At 42.1% G+C, this 13,717-nt stretch overlaps 1 protein-coding gene across 4 annotated transcripts in view; it reads right to left on the minus strand.

The window, feature by feature from the left end:
• The window catches only part of RPS6KA5 (ribosomal protein S6 kinase A5), a 173,212-nt gene that overhangs the window by 21,398 nt on the left and 138,097 nt on the right, over nt 1-13,717 (minus strand). For all 4 annotated transcript variants that reach the window (XM_044229718.1, XM_044229720.1, XM_044229722.1 and 1 more), the window contains 5 exons: nt 6,463-6,613; nt 2,758-2,919; nt 1,429-1,554; nt 927-1,060; nt 158-251 (listed from right to left, as the gene is read on the minus strand). In XM_044229718.1, coding sequence (XP_044085653.1) covers nt 158-251; nt 927-1,060; nt 1,429-1,554; nt 2,758-2,919; nt 6,463-6,613 — 667 coding nt within the window. The remainder of the gene's footprint in view (nt 1-157; nt 252-926; nt 1,061-1,428; nt 1,555-2,757; nt 2,920-6,462; nt 6,614-13,717) is intronic.

The following is a 13,717-nucleotide window of genomic DNA, read 5'->3' on the forward strand; positions in this document are numbered from 1 at the left end:
GTGAAAGGATGCACGGGTCTGGGGGAGGGGTAAGAAATTTCTCCGTCTTCTCCAGGGGCTGGGTTCTATCACAAGTCCCTGACTCTGACCTGGCAGCACCAATGAACCTGGAAAGAAGTAAAACCCTCGTATGCCCAGAAAAGTCATGTCAAAATACCTGATCGTGAAAAACTTCGTGCAGCCTCACGATATTGGGGTGTCCTTCACAGAGCTTCAGAGCTGTGATTTCCTTCTGAGTATTGGCTTCCATCCTGCAAGAGGAAAGCAGTCAGCCTCCACGTACCTACCCCTTCTTCACCAAGTTTTTATGTCTGGATTGTCCCAACCCGAATTTTGTGTTTGTTGACAGTGCGTTGGGAAGGTAACCGTCAAAGTGTCACAATGAGGTCTCTGTGACAGTAATGAGACATCCTACCCCCACCAGAACAAGTAATGTGTTCTTCCCGAGACAATGATTATTTCTGAGTCAGAAGAGAGCCAGTCCTACGAAGAAATTCATGCCTGGCTTGCCTTGACGTTTTGGTAACAGGAATATATAATCACGGAGGTAATCTGGAGTTACCGAAATGACGACTTGGGTCTCAAAGCTACCAGAAAATTGCTAAGTCATTTCAGAAGAAAAGTATTTCAAATCTCTAATTATTAGGAACAGCAACAGCTGCTGAGCATGTCTGATTGCCACAGACGATGTTCTCACAGGAACCTCGAAAGCCCGTCATCCTGAGATTTACGTCTCAAATGGATATACTTCACGAGCAAACATCTATTAGAGTCAGAAAGATAATGGGTGAGCTAATGAACTGAATGGCTACACCCATGGGTGAAAAGCTTTATAGGAAACCACTGATTTTAAAATAAAAATCCTAATTTACAGAATTCACTGACCAGGATGAATCCATACAAAAGAACGTCACACACGGTCCTACCTTTTGCTGATTATTTTGACGGCGAATGCTTGGTTACTTTTTTTGTGTGTGCACTTTCGACAAATTGAAAAACTTCCCTCTCCCAGAGGCTTGTCCTTCAGATCCAGGTCGTAGTGCTGATAGAACGGGGAGTCCTGATAAGAGACCAACATCATTTAACTTAATACTAGGAATGCAGAGGGATAATGACATGGTCAAGTAAAAAACATTATTAATGTTAATAGATATGCGTGGGATACATTTAGAATCTTCTAAGATTCATCGTCCTTTTAGCTGATTTCTACTTTCACCTATAGAACTTTTTAAAACATCATTTGCTAAGGAGTTCATTGAAATGGATGTGACTAATTCTCTAAGGCAAATATTGCTATTTCCACTTATTCATTTCCTAAAACGGCGTCTTAGTCAAATGGGAAGTGTCTTCCGTTCACTGGCCTCGACAATGTTAATTAGTGTTGGTATTTAAATCATACTTATGTCATTTAATTAACCACGTCTATACCTTCATCATTGCGCTCCTGGCAACATTGGTCACCCCAGGACGTTCAACTCCCATGTGAAACTGAAGAGGGTCTATGACAGCTGCATTACGCTTGAACAGAATGGAAGGAGCAACAAAGGAATAGCCCTTCAAAAGAGAAGGAAGAGTGAAGAATGAGGATTTGCAATTTTTCAGGTTAGCCCAGACCAGATGTAATATTTTTTTTCTAAAAACAAGAATAAAGATTGAAAAACGTTCAAATATGTGTTAGGATGACTCTCATTTCATTTTATTTGTAATCTAAAATGCAACGTTTTTTCAAATCAACAGAAAAATGCTTTTCAGAAGGAGATAATGCCATCTTCTGGTAGAATTAAACCAACTCAAAATGAAAGGCAGAAACACCTTCCTTTCTATTTCATCCCCCGTATCTGACTCATGGCTGTAATTCTTTTGCACTGCTGATAAAAGGTCACATACAAACACAACCAACGTCTCAAAAAGGGTAGAGTTCAAGGTCTTAACAAAGTGGTCCAAGGGCTCTTGCTTATTATTATTTCAAAGGCTACATTTAGTTTCTAATTTAGCAATTATTTGGCTCATTATACTTTCGTAGACTAAAAATTTTAAATTGAGCTTTGGAAAAGAAATAAAACCAAATATCAGAAGGATGTGTTGAACCAAAAGTGGTATAGTGATAGATAATTAATCTGTTCAAGCTAGAACATTCACTAGTTCAAAGACCAGTTTTTAAACATCTCTGTGCCCAGCTATGTGCTAGACGTTAGTGTCATTGAGGTCCAGAGACACAGCCCAGGTGACCAGATTATACTCATGGGATGGACACTTAATGGCTGTCAAGGAGAGAGCTCTGATGCCATTTAATACAGAGTATTGCAAGTCTGAAGAAGATCTTTTTCTAAGTAGAAAATCTTTTCTAAATCTTCAGGAGTTGAAAAGCAGTTGACATTATTCACTGAAGATAAAGAATCAGATAACAATTTTTATGAACCGAAGAAAATTTATATGGGTGGAGGTTAAGATAAAGCGGTACTGTATTTTTCTATAAGAGAGCCTGAGTGGAAATAAAATTTCAAGTGAAAAAAATCAGCATGCTTTATATAAAAAACAAACAAACAAACAAACACGTAAGTAATATCTACTATTTAACAGACCATAAGCTTCAGTTAATAATAGGCAGTATCTCTGTATTTAATAATATAGAGATAATATTGAAGAGATTAGACAATCTTGCTTTTAAGATGCCAAGAACACTGTCACCTAGAAAAACCAATCTTTTTTCCCAGAGCACAAGCGGCCTGTGTGGGTGAGCGCAGGCCTGGAGATTACCTGGAATAGCCTCTCGGAGCTCTGGGGCACCGCTGCGGGGGAGTAGGTGGGGTCCATCTCCGTGAACTCTTCCGCAAAGTTACTCACGTCTAATTCGTCTCGGATGACAGGCTTAAATGGCGCGGGCACTTTTTTGGCGGCTAGATCATCCCAATTTATTTTCTAAAACAGAGAAAGAAATTTGGTCCAAAGTAGAAACCAACAAAGTTGAAGTATTTTCTGAGAACTGTCTACGAATAACAAAGACAGATTAGGGTTTTAAGAGGTTGATAGGGAAAGAGCACATATTTCAAACCAATAATTAAAAAAAAAATAAAGATGTATCTATTCATATTAATTTACTATATTTATATATCTGTATAAATACATATTTATATATATTATATGTGTATATATAATTTATATATTTCTATACACATATACTTGTGAACATATATACATATATTATTTTTATACAAATATATATGTGTATATGTATATACATATACATATATTTATTTATTTATTTATTCCTAAGTATGAACACTTTTTCTGACTGCAGTTGATGGCTCCAGTCAATGCTATGTCTGAAAGATGAGATGGCCTTCCATCACTCTGGGGTCTTGATGTGTCCTCTGGGGGGCACCAGGATATCCTAATCCACCCTTAGGGATAACAAAAATTACTTTTGTCCTGACCCTCCTGAGAAAGGTGTGAGGCCAGAACAAAACTGAACTGTAATAAAGGGCTTTTCAATGCTCTATGGATATAGATAATAATTCTAAAGGAATACTCCTGTCTTCTAGAGGCCATGTTAAGTGGCTCTCGGCCGATACTTGGTTGCCCTCCTGGTCATTTGGACAGATTAGAAAATAAACTCACTATAAATCATGTACTTGTTTATGTCTATAAGTATAAACGATACTGCCATACTGATGTAATAATCACTTACATGTTTAACTGTATTCTAGCTTTTTAAATACTGCTTCTTCTTTTCCCCAAGGGATAATCTGAGCCCTCTTCCCCCCATGCCAGACACTGACTGCCTGATAAAGTGCTATGTTTTATCTTATTCAAATTCAACTCTGTGCTCTATTTTCTTTGTGGTCTTTCTGTCACTTAAAACAACCTCAGGTATTACTTACTGAATTGAATCCGACAGCTATCCTATTAACGTATTTCGTCAAATCTAAGATGTCATCACTGATAGTGAGATACACCATTGTTTTATGTACCATTAAGAAAGGAAAGTCATCACCAACTAGAACGGTGACGCTGGCCATTGTCAGACGCATTCCGATTTCAGAGATGCTTGATGACATTTGGGAAGTTTAATCCACTAACATTAAATGTTTTTATCATGCCCTCTTGTGGAGGTAATGTAGAAAAAAATCACTAGATTACAGATCTTCACGTTTTCCAGTTAAGAGTGAGCTTTAGAGATCATTTAGCTCATCTTTATTTGATCTACATGGAAACTGAAGGCTCAAAGTAAGAATAACCTTTTTCACTTAAACAGTAGCTAGTGGAAGGGCCAATCTCTTGATTTTCTAGTTAGTAGTGTTCTGTCCTCTGTGTGGCTGTAATGTTTTCCATTACAAGCATATGATTTGTGCTTGGCTATTTATACACACATTAAAAGAAACTTTTAGAGTAAAGGGGTAATTTAAGGAAATATGTTGTTAGCAGGAGAATGTCTGGTGTGTAGAAAATTGAGTGCTATTATGTTCCTCTCCACCTCCTCTCCATTTAGGTCTTTGTAAGTTGGAATCTGATCTTCCCTAAAGTGTTCTTGTCATTTAAAAAGCAAGGCAATTAAATGACCTAAAAGTACTATTCCAAGCTATAGAAAAGGGAAATTTCTCTAGTTCGAAAGACATACTGTAATATTGACATATATAGGGAACCACAGAGAAAAAGATCATAGGAAATATGATTGAGATATTTTGCTTGAGTATTTCTTGAATTTTACCTTATTGTTAAATTTTGAGCCAGATTTCTCAACAACGTATTTGAAATAGCATGTTCAAATATTAATCTTTGTAAGCCATGCTAATTTATGAAATGCACACACTGAGAAATTTATTTTACTCTTAATGTATTTCTGTTATTGAACTTCCGTAAGATGTATAGTAATATACTTTTAAATGGGTGACAACTGAGAGACTGATGCTCTTTTTTTGAGTACAGAAATACAGAGAGGTAATTCTTATTCTCAATCATTATTTGTTTTTCTATATTTAAAAAACAATAGATGACATAAATAGCAGAGCTTTTTCTTTGTTTTGTTATGCTATTTTCATTTGTTTTGCTGATAATACTGTAAAAACTCAGTTTGGAGAATAAAATAAAACTTGGGTGGTCCTTTTATTTTATTTATTTTTAAGATTTTATTTATTTATTTGACAGAGAGAGAGCTCACAAGTAAGCAGAGAGTCAGGCCGAGAGAGAGGGGGAACAGAGAGCCCGATGCGGGGCTTGATTCCAGGATCCTCAGATCATGACCTGAGCTAAAGGCAGCAGCTTAATCCACTGAACCAACTAGGAGCCCCAGGGTGGTCCTTTTAGATCATGAATATTTAGAAGTCATGTTTCTTGAGGTGATGAAATTATTTAAAAGTCGTAAGTTCATGGGGCACCTGGGTGTTTCAGTCGGTTAAGTATCCAACTCCTGATTTCAACTCTGGTCCTGGGATGGAGTCCCCAGGTGGGTTCTGCATCGACCACTGAGCGTGGAGCCTGCCTGGATTCTCTCTCTCCCTCTCCCCTTCCCGCATCCCATTCCCTGCTTGCATATGTGTGTGCTCCCACCCTCTCTCTCTCTTAAAAAAAAAAAAAAGAAGTGGTAAGTGCAGGGTTTTAAAACCTGAGGTCATGGTGTCCCAGGTTGACCAGTCAAGCTGACCAACTTAACTTTTGACCCCAGTTATCTAAAATTTTGGAGGTTTTTGTTGTTGTTGTCACTAAATTGAGCAAACTAAGTTGAGCAGATACATTGGTACTCTGTATAATGGCCTCATTAGGTTTTTTCAGGATAAGCAAAAAAAAAAAAAAAAAAAGACGATTTAATTCTATGTTGCAGTTATGCAACTGAGTTTAAAAAATGTTTTATTTATTTGACACAGAGGTAGAGGGTGTAAGTAGGCAGAGCAGCAGGCAGTGGGAGAGAGCAGGTTCCCCACTGAGCAGAGAGTCCCAGGGGTTCAATCCCAGAACCCTAGGATCATGACCTGAGCCGAAGGCAGATGCTTAACTGACTGAGCCACCCAGGCACCCCTAGATTGATTTTTAATTGTCTAAGATCGCTCCTCCAAAAAGAAGGAAAAACGAAATCACTGTCTAGAAGGTGAAACACAGTGGGGGGAACGGCTCATGAACTAAGAAAGATTAAAAAAGCCTCTTCAGTCCATATGCCTAAATTTCAAAATCATAAATAGAAACCAATACTCAAAACTGGAACCAATAAACATATGGAAGACTGAATGCCATTATGGTCCTCCCCACTCTCACTTCACTTAGGGAGAAAAAGACTACTTAGGTGTCTCCAAGTAGAATACTGATCCTTGGATTCCTCCAGGGGCCCTGTCATTTTTTAAAAAAGTGAAATGTATATGCAAATAGGGAGCAAAGATCCCCAAAAGGGACCACGTTCACTCATTTCAGCAAGAATGCCAAGCACTCTGCAAATAGCAGGGCACACAAAACCAGCTGTTAAATATATTTCACCTGAAAAAAGAGATGTTCTTTGATTTCATCCGCATCCCGTGGGCCACATCCCAATCTTTTCTTGGGATCTTTCATCAAAAGACGCTGAATTAGGTCTTTAGCTAAAGCACTCATTTCTTGAGGATATGGAGGCTCACTTTTTAATATTCTCCTGTAGGCAGATAAAACTTGCTATTAAAACAACCAGACGATGACGTTAGTGACAGTATTCTTAGCAAAACAAGTATCGTGCGACACACTTTGAAATTGAACTATATGTGAAAAATGGAGCAAGAGTATTTAAAATGAGATACCATGAAATCAAATTTCTGAAACTTAAATAAGCAGAAACAAAAAGTGTTGGATCATTTTTCAGTATAAGTCATTCCTAGTGGGAAGCCGCCATCCCGAATATTTAATTGGAAAAAAAAATATGAAGGCCTGGGACCTCCCATCTACCAACTCAATTCTGATGAAGATTTCCCAATGGAAATAACTCCTAACAAACTCAAGGAAGTCAATCCAGCCCTCAGATTTGAAAAGACAAAAGCAACTCCAACCATACCTGCCTCTCTTCTCCTTCCCTGTGTGCTAGCGAACAGCAGGGCCCAGCAGGAAGGGGGAGGGAAGGCCAGCCAAGACAGGGAGCGTCAGAGTCACTTGGCCAGGGCTCCACTCCTAATATCTGAACATGAGCACCAGACCTGGGGCTTTTCATAGGATGAGAGCACCTGCTTCATTATCTGCTACTATAAAACAGGCAGGCAAGCCCTACAGGGAACTCAAAGAGAATGTCTACTATTTACTATGGAAGGTAAAAATTAAGATAATCAAGTTTCTTGATTATATATTTGAATTTATTCTAAGGTCAAGGAAGAACTCAATCCAACCAAAGGTACCTTTTGCCCCTGTTAAAAGGAAGGTCAATAATGAGAAGGGACGATGAAGGGGACAGATTGAAATTAAGAAGCTCAACACGGTATACATGGAAGTAGTTATTCCTTTATTTGGATTTGCAAAAAGATGGCCTTGTGTGCATTAAAATATTAGTAACTGTTATGGAACAAAACCAGGTAACACGTTGGTAACAGACAGCAACAGCGTGGTAAGAACACAGACTCTGCGGCCAGACAGAATTCAGACTCCGGCTGTATGGCTTACTGGCTGTGTGAGTCTGAGACAGTGGCTTGACCTCTCTATGCCATGGTTTCCTTAACCTTAAAGTGGGTAAGATGGTGCTTAAATTGGGGAAACAGGAGGAGCAGTGCTTAGTGCTGCCCCTGAACATAGCTCCTGTCGCGCTCCCTCCGGCTGGAAGCAGGGAAATGACCAGTGATTTGGGACTGAAAATTCCAGCAGTGTTGTTTATTTCAAAAGCTAATACAACTTCTTGCACTCCATGCTGGGGACGCGAGAAAAACGTCAGCAGAACAGGGGAAAAATAAGCAGTGCCCTTTTTTTTTTTTTCCTTTTTGATCCTTTAGGACGTGCCCAGGGCTCACAGCTGGTCAGGGCTCTTGGCGTCCGAAGACTCCTCTCCGCAGATCAGGCACACGTATACCCGACAGAGACACTGGCTGTCCTGTTTCTGAGGGAAGAAGAAACACAGCTTCTCCATTTTCTCCACCTTGAATGTACTTTTTGCAGGCAGGATCTTTTTGGTCCAGGATCAGGCAACAGACATGTTGTTGCTGATGTGTGCTTTTGCCGCCTCGGGGGGATGGAAAGAAGCGCTGTGGCCGCCTCCATGGGAAGGTGCTGATCCCGTCTGTCACTCCACACACCCGAGGCGGTGGCCTTTAGTGGAAGTCGACGTGGCACCAGGCACCGGGAGAGCAACAGTGGGGCAGATCAGCTGTGGCAGGTTCTTCCACAAAAGGAGGGACGTGGACAGAACAGGGTGGCCCCACTGAGATGCCCGAGTGGAAAGAGGGGCAGAAAGAGACCCCGTGCACAACCAGGGGGTGGTGGTCAGGGCATACAAACAGCCTCAGTGGGTGACAGAGGTCGGCGGCAGGTGTCATGGGCCGGGGACTAGAGTTTTCCATCAGGGCGAGGCCGGGATCCCACTGGGAAGACACAGAGTGGAAATGTGAAGGGATTTCTGAGAGCAGAGCTGATGTGGGAACATGAAGACTGGCCGATTTGGGGCCCAGAGCCTTGCCTTCCTGAGAGCAGCTCACAGGGCCAGAAGCAGCAGTGGGAGGCCCAGCACCATGGCGGGCATCCACCCAGCTCGCAGGAGACAAACTAGGGGCGCTACAGAAGGAGACACCATGACTTCTTAGGCTTCTTGTCTCAGTACACAGAGTAGCACAGGGTTTCCTTAGTGTGTGGAGAGGTTCTGAAGCCTACAGAGAGCCACAGGGCCAGGAAGAGGACCAGAAATGGAATGGGTGGGGTGGGGAGGAGAAAGTCCCAGAAGGCTCCAATCTCTTCTCCACCAGAAGATGATCTCGAATTTACCTTCCTCTCATACTGTTTCCTTGAAATGTACTGGGCCGAGATAAATGTGAAATGACATTGGGGCGTGGTTCCTGTGAAGTTACCCCTGAGAGGTCTGAGCAGACAGGACTATTTAAAACTCAGAGAACACAAGCTTCTGGGTGTTATCTCTTACCCCAAGGGTGTCCTTGGGTAGGGGCGCGGGCACCCGAAAGCTGTGCATAGGGGAGTTTTAATATACATGTCCTGTGCTGAGCTTCCCCTGCTGGCCTGGTTTACACCACCCAGTTGGTCTAACCACTAATTGCTGAGTGTGTCCTCTGTGGGCTGGGAAGCCAGGGCGAGGTGACTGGAAAGACCACCGATCAAGAGGTATTTGATGCTGTATCTATGAAAGCTAAGTAAACCTGGTGCCAGATTCCAGCCCACTGTGACCTGTGAGCGTGAATGCCAACCCGAAGGCCAGACCAATGCAGCTGCACAGCATGTGCACTGAGGAAATGCGGGATGCAGGTGGAGGATGCTGGTTTTAGCAGGTGCTAGTTGTGACCAACCCAGAGCACCCTGCAACAAGGACAGGGAGACGTTGTTCAGGTGTTGCTGCCATTTTACCTTTAAATGTGCTTATTTCTGAATTGGCAGTAGCCAAGAGCTCTTTCTTTTTAGCTTCAAAGGGGATCTGGGAAACTCCAGGAATGAACTGCCATGGAGTAGGGCCCAAATAAACCATAGAGCTGTGAAATCACAACAGGCCCCGAGTTGATATATCATGTCAAACACTTCTTGTGTTTGTTATCGTTTAATCCATACAATAATCCTATCAAAGGCAGTGAGTATTATCCCTGCTTTTAAGATGAGGCAAGATTCCCTTCAAATAAAGCAAGAAATATACAAACCAATTAAAATTTTAAGCAGGTGTTTTTAGAACATAGATGATTTAATATTTTTTCCAAGAATAAGCAAATAACACAGCTAAGAAGATTTTGAAAAACAAAATAATTGGGAAGGAGTCTACACGTTAACTACAAATTAAAAAGTATTAGAAAACAAAACCATAACACTGAGGTGCTAGCAAAACAAATCAACAGCCAAATCAAATGAACAGAAGAGATGACTTGAAAAGCATCCAGGCACATACACAAACTTACACTGTTTTTGAAAAGGGACCAGCCAACATAGGAAATGCCACACTGTTCAACAAATGTGCTAGGGAAATCAGCTATTTGCGAAATAGTGAAACAAAGCAAGATCTTTGCCTTATAATACAACCTGAAATAAACTCCAAATGGATAGTGGAATTATATGGAAAAAGAAAAATTCAATAAAATTAAAATCCAAAATATAAAAATGAATATACAGTTTCTTTCTATTCAGGAATGTTAAGTTTTTGAAAACCTCTGTGGTCAAAGAAATTCATAACTGATCAGCTTAAGAATATATGGGTTCAAACACCAAGATTAGAATTAAAACTATGATGGGGTGCAAGACGGATGGACGGCAGACACAGAACAAGCAAGGATTGTCCAGCAGTCACAGTAGAATCATGATGGAAGCAGGTAGGCAGGTATCCACTCTAACAGATGTGATATTTTCGTAATACACTATGGGGGAAACAGTGAGCCTATGAAGCATGGTGCATGCTTCGTATGTTTACTAAAACATAACCATAAGAACTGTCTCAGCAATGGTATTAGGACGATGGGCAAGGCTCACTTGTCCCTCCACTAAGGTCTCTGCTCAAGTGTCACCTTATCAGAGCATCTTTCTCTAATCATCCAGACAAAATACCCATCTTCTTCATCACTGTCCTTTCTTTTTGCTTCATGAAATTTAAAGACTATTATATATTTATTTGTCAATTAATTATCTCTCCCAACTAAAATGTAAGCTTTGAGGTAGGAGGGATTCCTTTTTTTTTTTTTTTTTTTTTTTTTTAAATAGCAGTTTTCAGGATGCCTGGGTGGCTCACTTGGTTGGGTGTCTGCCTTTGGCTTGGGTAACGATCCAGGGGCCCTGGGATAGAGTCCCGTGTTGGGCTCCTTGCTCAGCCTGCTGCTCCACCCTGCTTGTACTTTCTCTCTCTCTCTAACAAATAAATAAAATCTTAAAAATTAAAAAAAAAAAGGCAACTTTGTTCTCTGCTTTTTTTCCTGGGGCCTAGAGCACTGCTTAGCACTCAGCAAGTCCTTAAAAAATATTTCCTGAGTGAATAAATGTCTGATTATTTTTCATTTGTGATACCTTGCTCACTCAGGATCTTTCTTCCTCAGTTGCAACAGAGGCCTGCAGATAACATTTTTGCATTCTTGCATACCTTCTCTTGGGTTGTTTAGTTCTATTTTCCCTCCTTTTCAAAGTTCACAATCTTTCCTATTTCATAACTTAATATTGTTGATTCTCACTTCCTGGTTCTCATGTGGTTCCAGAATTACAAAATTACTCATCTGCCTGCCTGAGTTGGGAGGAGTTTCCAGCCAACTTCATTTACTCTAAATAGTTAAGGATATTATGGTATAATCTATTCAATGGTTATGTCATATAGCGATTGCAAAATTATGTTTACAGAGAGCCTGTAATTGGAGAATGCATTATAACTTTAAGCAAAAACTGCGAAAGAGGAAATTGTATTTCTAGTATGAGCGCAATATATCCAAATATCAGCAGTATTTGTCTCTGGGGGTGATTACGCACATTTTACACCATATGCACATTTCATACTAGAGTGTACATTAATTTTAGAACAGGAGCAATAAAATGAACTTCATTTACAAGATTAGAGGTGCACAGAAAGCAGCACGCAAGCATGGCTAGGCCAGAAGACTTGCATCTCCCGTGAGCAGGCCCCTGTGGCTATTTCCCACCATCTCAAAGGCCTCTTCCACCTGCAGCCTTCACAAACCTTGTCAGTCCCCCCAGCCCATGTGATCTCACCATCCTGAATGGCTGCTTCCTTGACACCCCCGGTGCCCACGGGTCCGCGCTGCCTTGTACGTCAATGGCATAGTCATCTTACCACTCGACTATTTTCCAGAACTCCCTGGTGTTAGGGACAGTCCTCTGTTTACTCCCTATCTTCCCAGGCAGTATGTAAGTTTTCCTAGGACAACAACTCTGCCTGTATATTTCTCTTCGGCCTTACGAGGTAAAAATGACTCAGTACATATTCTAGACATTAATGAACTCAGTACGCCCCTTGTCTGTGGGCCAGCACTTCCCAATCCTTTAAGGGCAATAAGCACCCACCTCACTAGGAAAGAAAACAGCAGCACAGAATCAAGTGTGAACTCCGGGAGAGCATGAAGCAACTTTCCAGGGGTCACTTTGTACTTGACCCCACTCCCAGCTCAAGGGAGCTATAGTCCGTAAGCAAGATAACCTCAGTCTCTGCGTCTATAAGAAAAGCACACAGAGCTACCTGTTTTCCAGGCTCATAATGGTTCCAGGAAATGAGGGGCGAGACTCCTCGGCGCAGACAGAGACTGGCACACAGCTGCACCCGGGTGAGTCTTGCCCTCAGTGAGGCTAGTCCCCACGAGTGTGCCTGCTCCAAGACACTGGCTGCCCAGAGGGGACACTTCCCTTTGGCTGTCACTGCGTTTTTCCTTGACCCACCTACCCCGTATTTCCCTAGACCTTGCCAGTAAGAATCATCACATGAGATTCTTTATCTATTCCTGCAAAATCTGTAACTCGACTCAAACTCTCAGCCAGTAACTCTCGGGAGCCCCAGGGCACGTCTCATGTGCACTATAAATACTCTTCTTCACGCTCATATCTCATCATCTCATTTCCTTCTTTTGCTTCATGAACTACCTAAGGGGCGCTCACTCCTGCTGTGGCGTCTGGTGCACAAGAGAGAACATTTCTGTTCCTTGGGAGGTTCGGGGAAGCAAAGATGTGTGCACAAGCTTGTAAAGATTTTGGTAAAAGAGCTTTCTTTTCTTTTCAACATACAGCATCTTCTCCCTAAAAGTGAGGGATGTGACTGTGACCTAGATTTGCCTCCCAGCCCCGTGGCTAAGGCCTCTGAGAACAGTGCTCTGGAGGGGCTCCTCTCTTTTGCACTCTCGTAGGCCTGGCAGGTCAACCAGACCGGCTTGTCAGACACGCCTGCACATGTCGAAGTCGCGGGGCGGGTGCGGTCTGGGCCAAAGCTGGGACCCCACCACACTGGCTATGGTTTTTGTTGGCAGACCTCATCCCTGTCCCTCTTCCTTTCTGCTCTTTTTCAGACAATGCTCACGAAGCTTTACTTCACACACTCCACTATCTCTGTTAGGGCAACTTTCCTTGGGATGCCTGGGTGGCTCAGCTGTTTAAGCGTCTGCCTTCGGCTCGAGTCGTGATCCCAGCCCATGAGTCCGGCATCAGGGTCCTGCGTAGCAGGGAGCCTGCTTCTCCCTCTGCCTACCACTCCCCCTGCTTGTGCTCTCTCTCTCTCTCTCTGACAAATAAATAAAATCTTGAAAAAACGAAAAACAAAAAACCCCCAACAGAGCACCTTTCCTTAATGCGCAAGACAGAAGGGATAGGAGAGGATGGAGAACCACACTTCGGGGGTTCCCTGGGACCAAGAGGCTACATGTGACAACAAACTGAGGCAGTACTGAGTCAAGAGTAGAGTGAGATGCAAAGAGTTTCAAAGAGGCTGCTGAAGGGAGAAGAGCCCGAGTCAGAGCAAAGAGCTAGAGTACAGCAGCCAAGATTATCCTCCAAAAGGAAGAGGCTCTCCTGGGGAGGCCGCAGAGAAGCACAGGCTTGTAAAGAACAGTGAGACTGGGGCGCCTGGGTGGCTCAGTGGGTTAAAGCCTCTGCCTTCGGCTCAGGTCAT

The sequence above is a fragment of the Neovison vison genome, chromosome 13 (genome assembly GCF_020171115.1).
Source record: "Neovison vison isolate M4711 chromosome 13, ASM_NN_V1, whole genome shotgun sequence".
NCBI lineage: Eukaryota > Metazoa > Chordata > Mammalia > Carnivora > Mustelidae > Neogale > Neogale vison.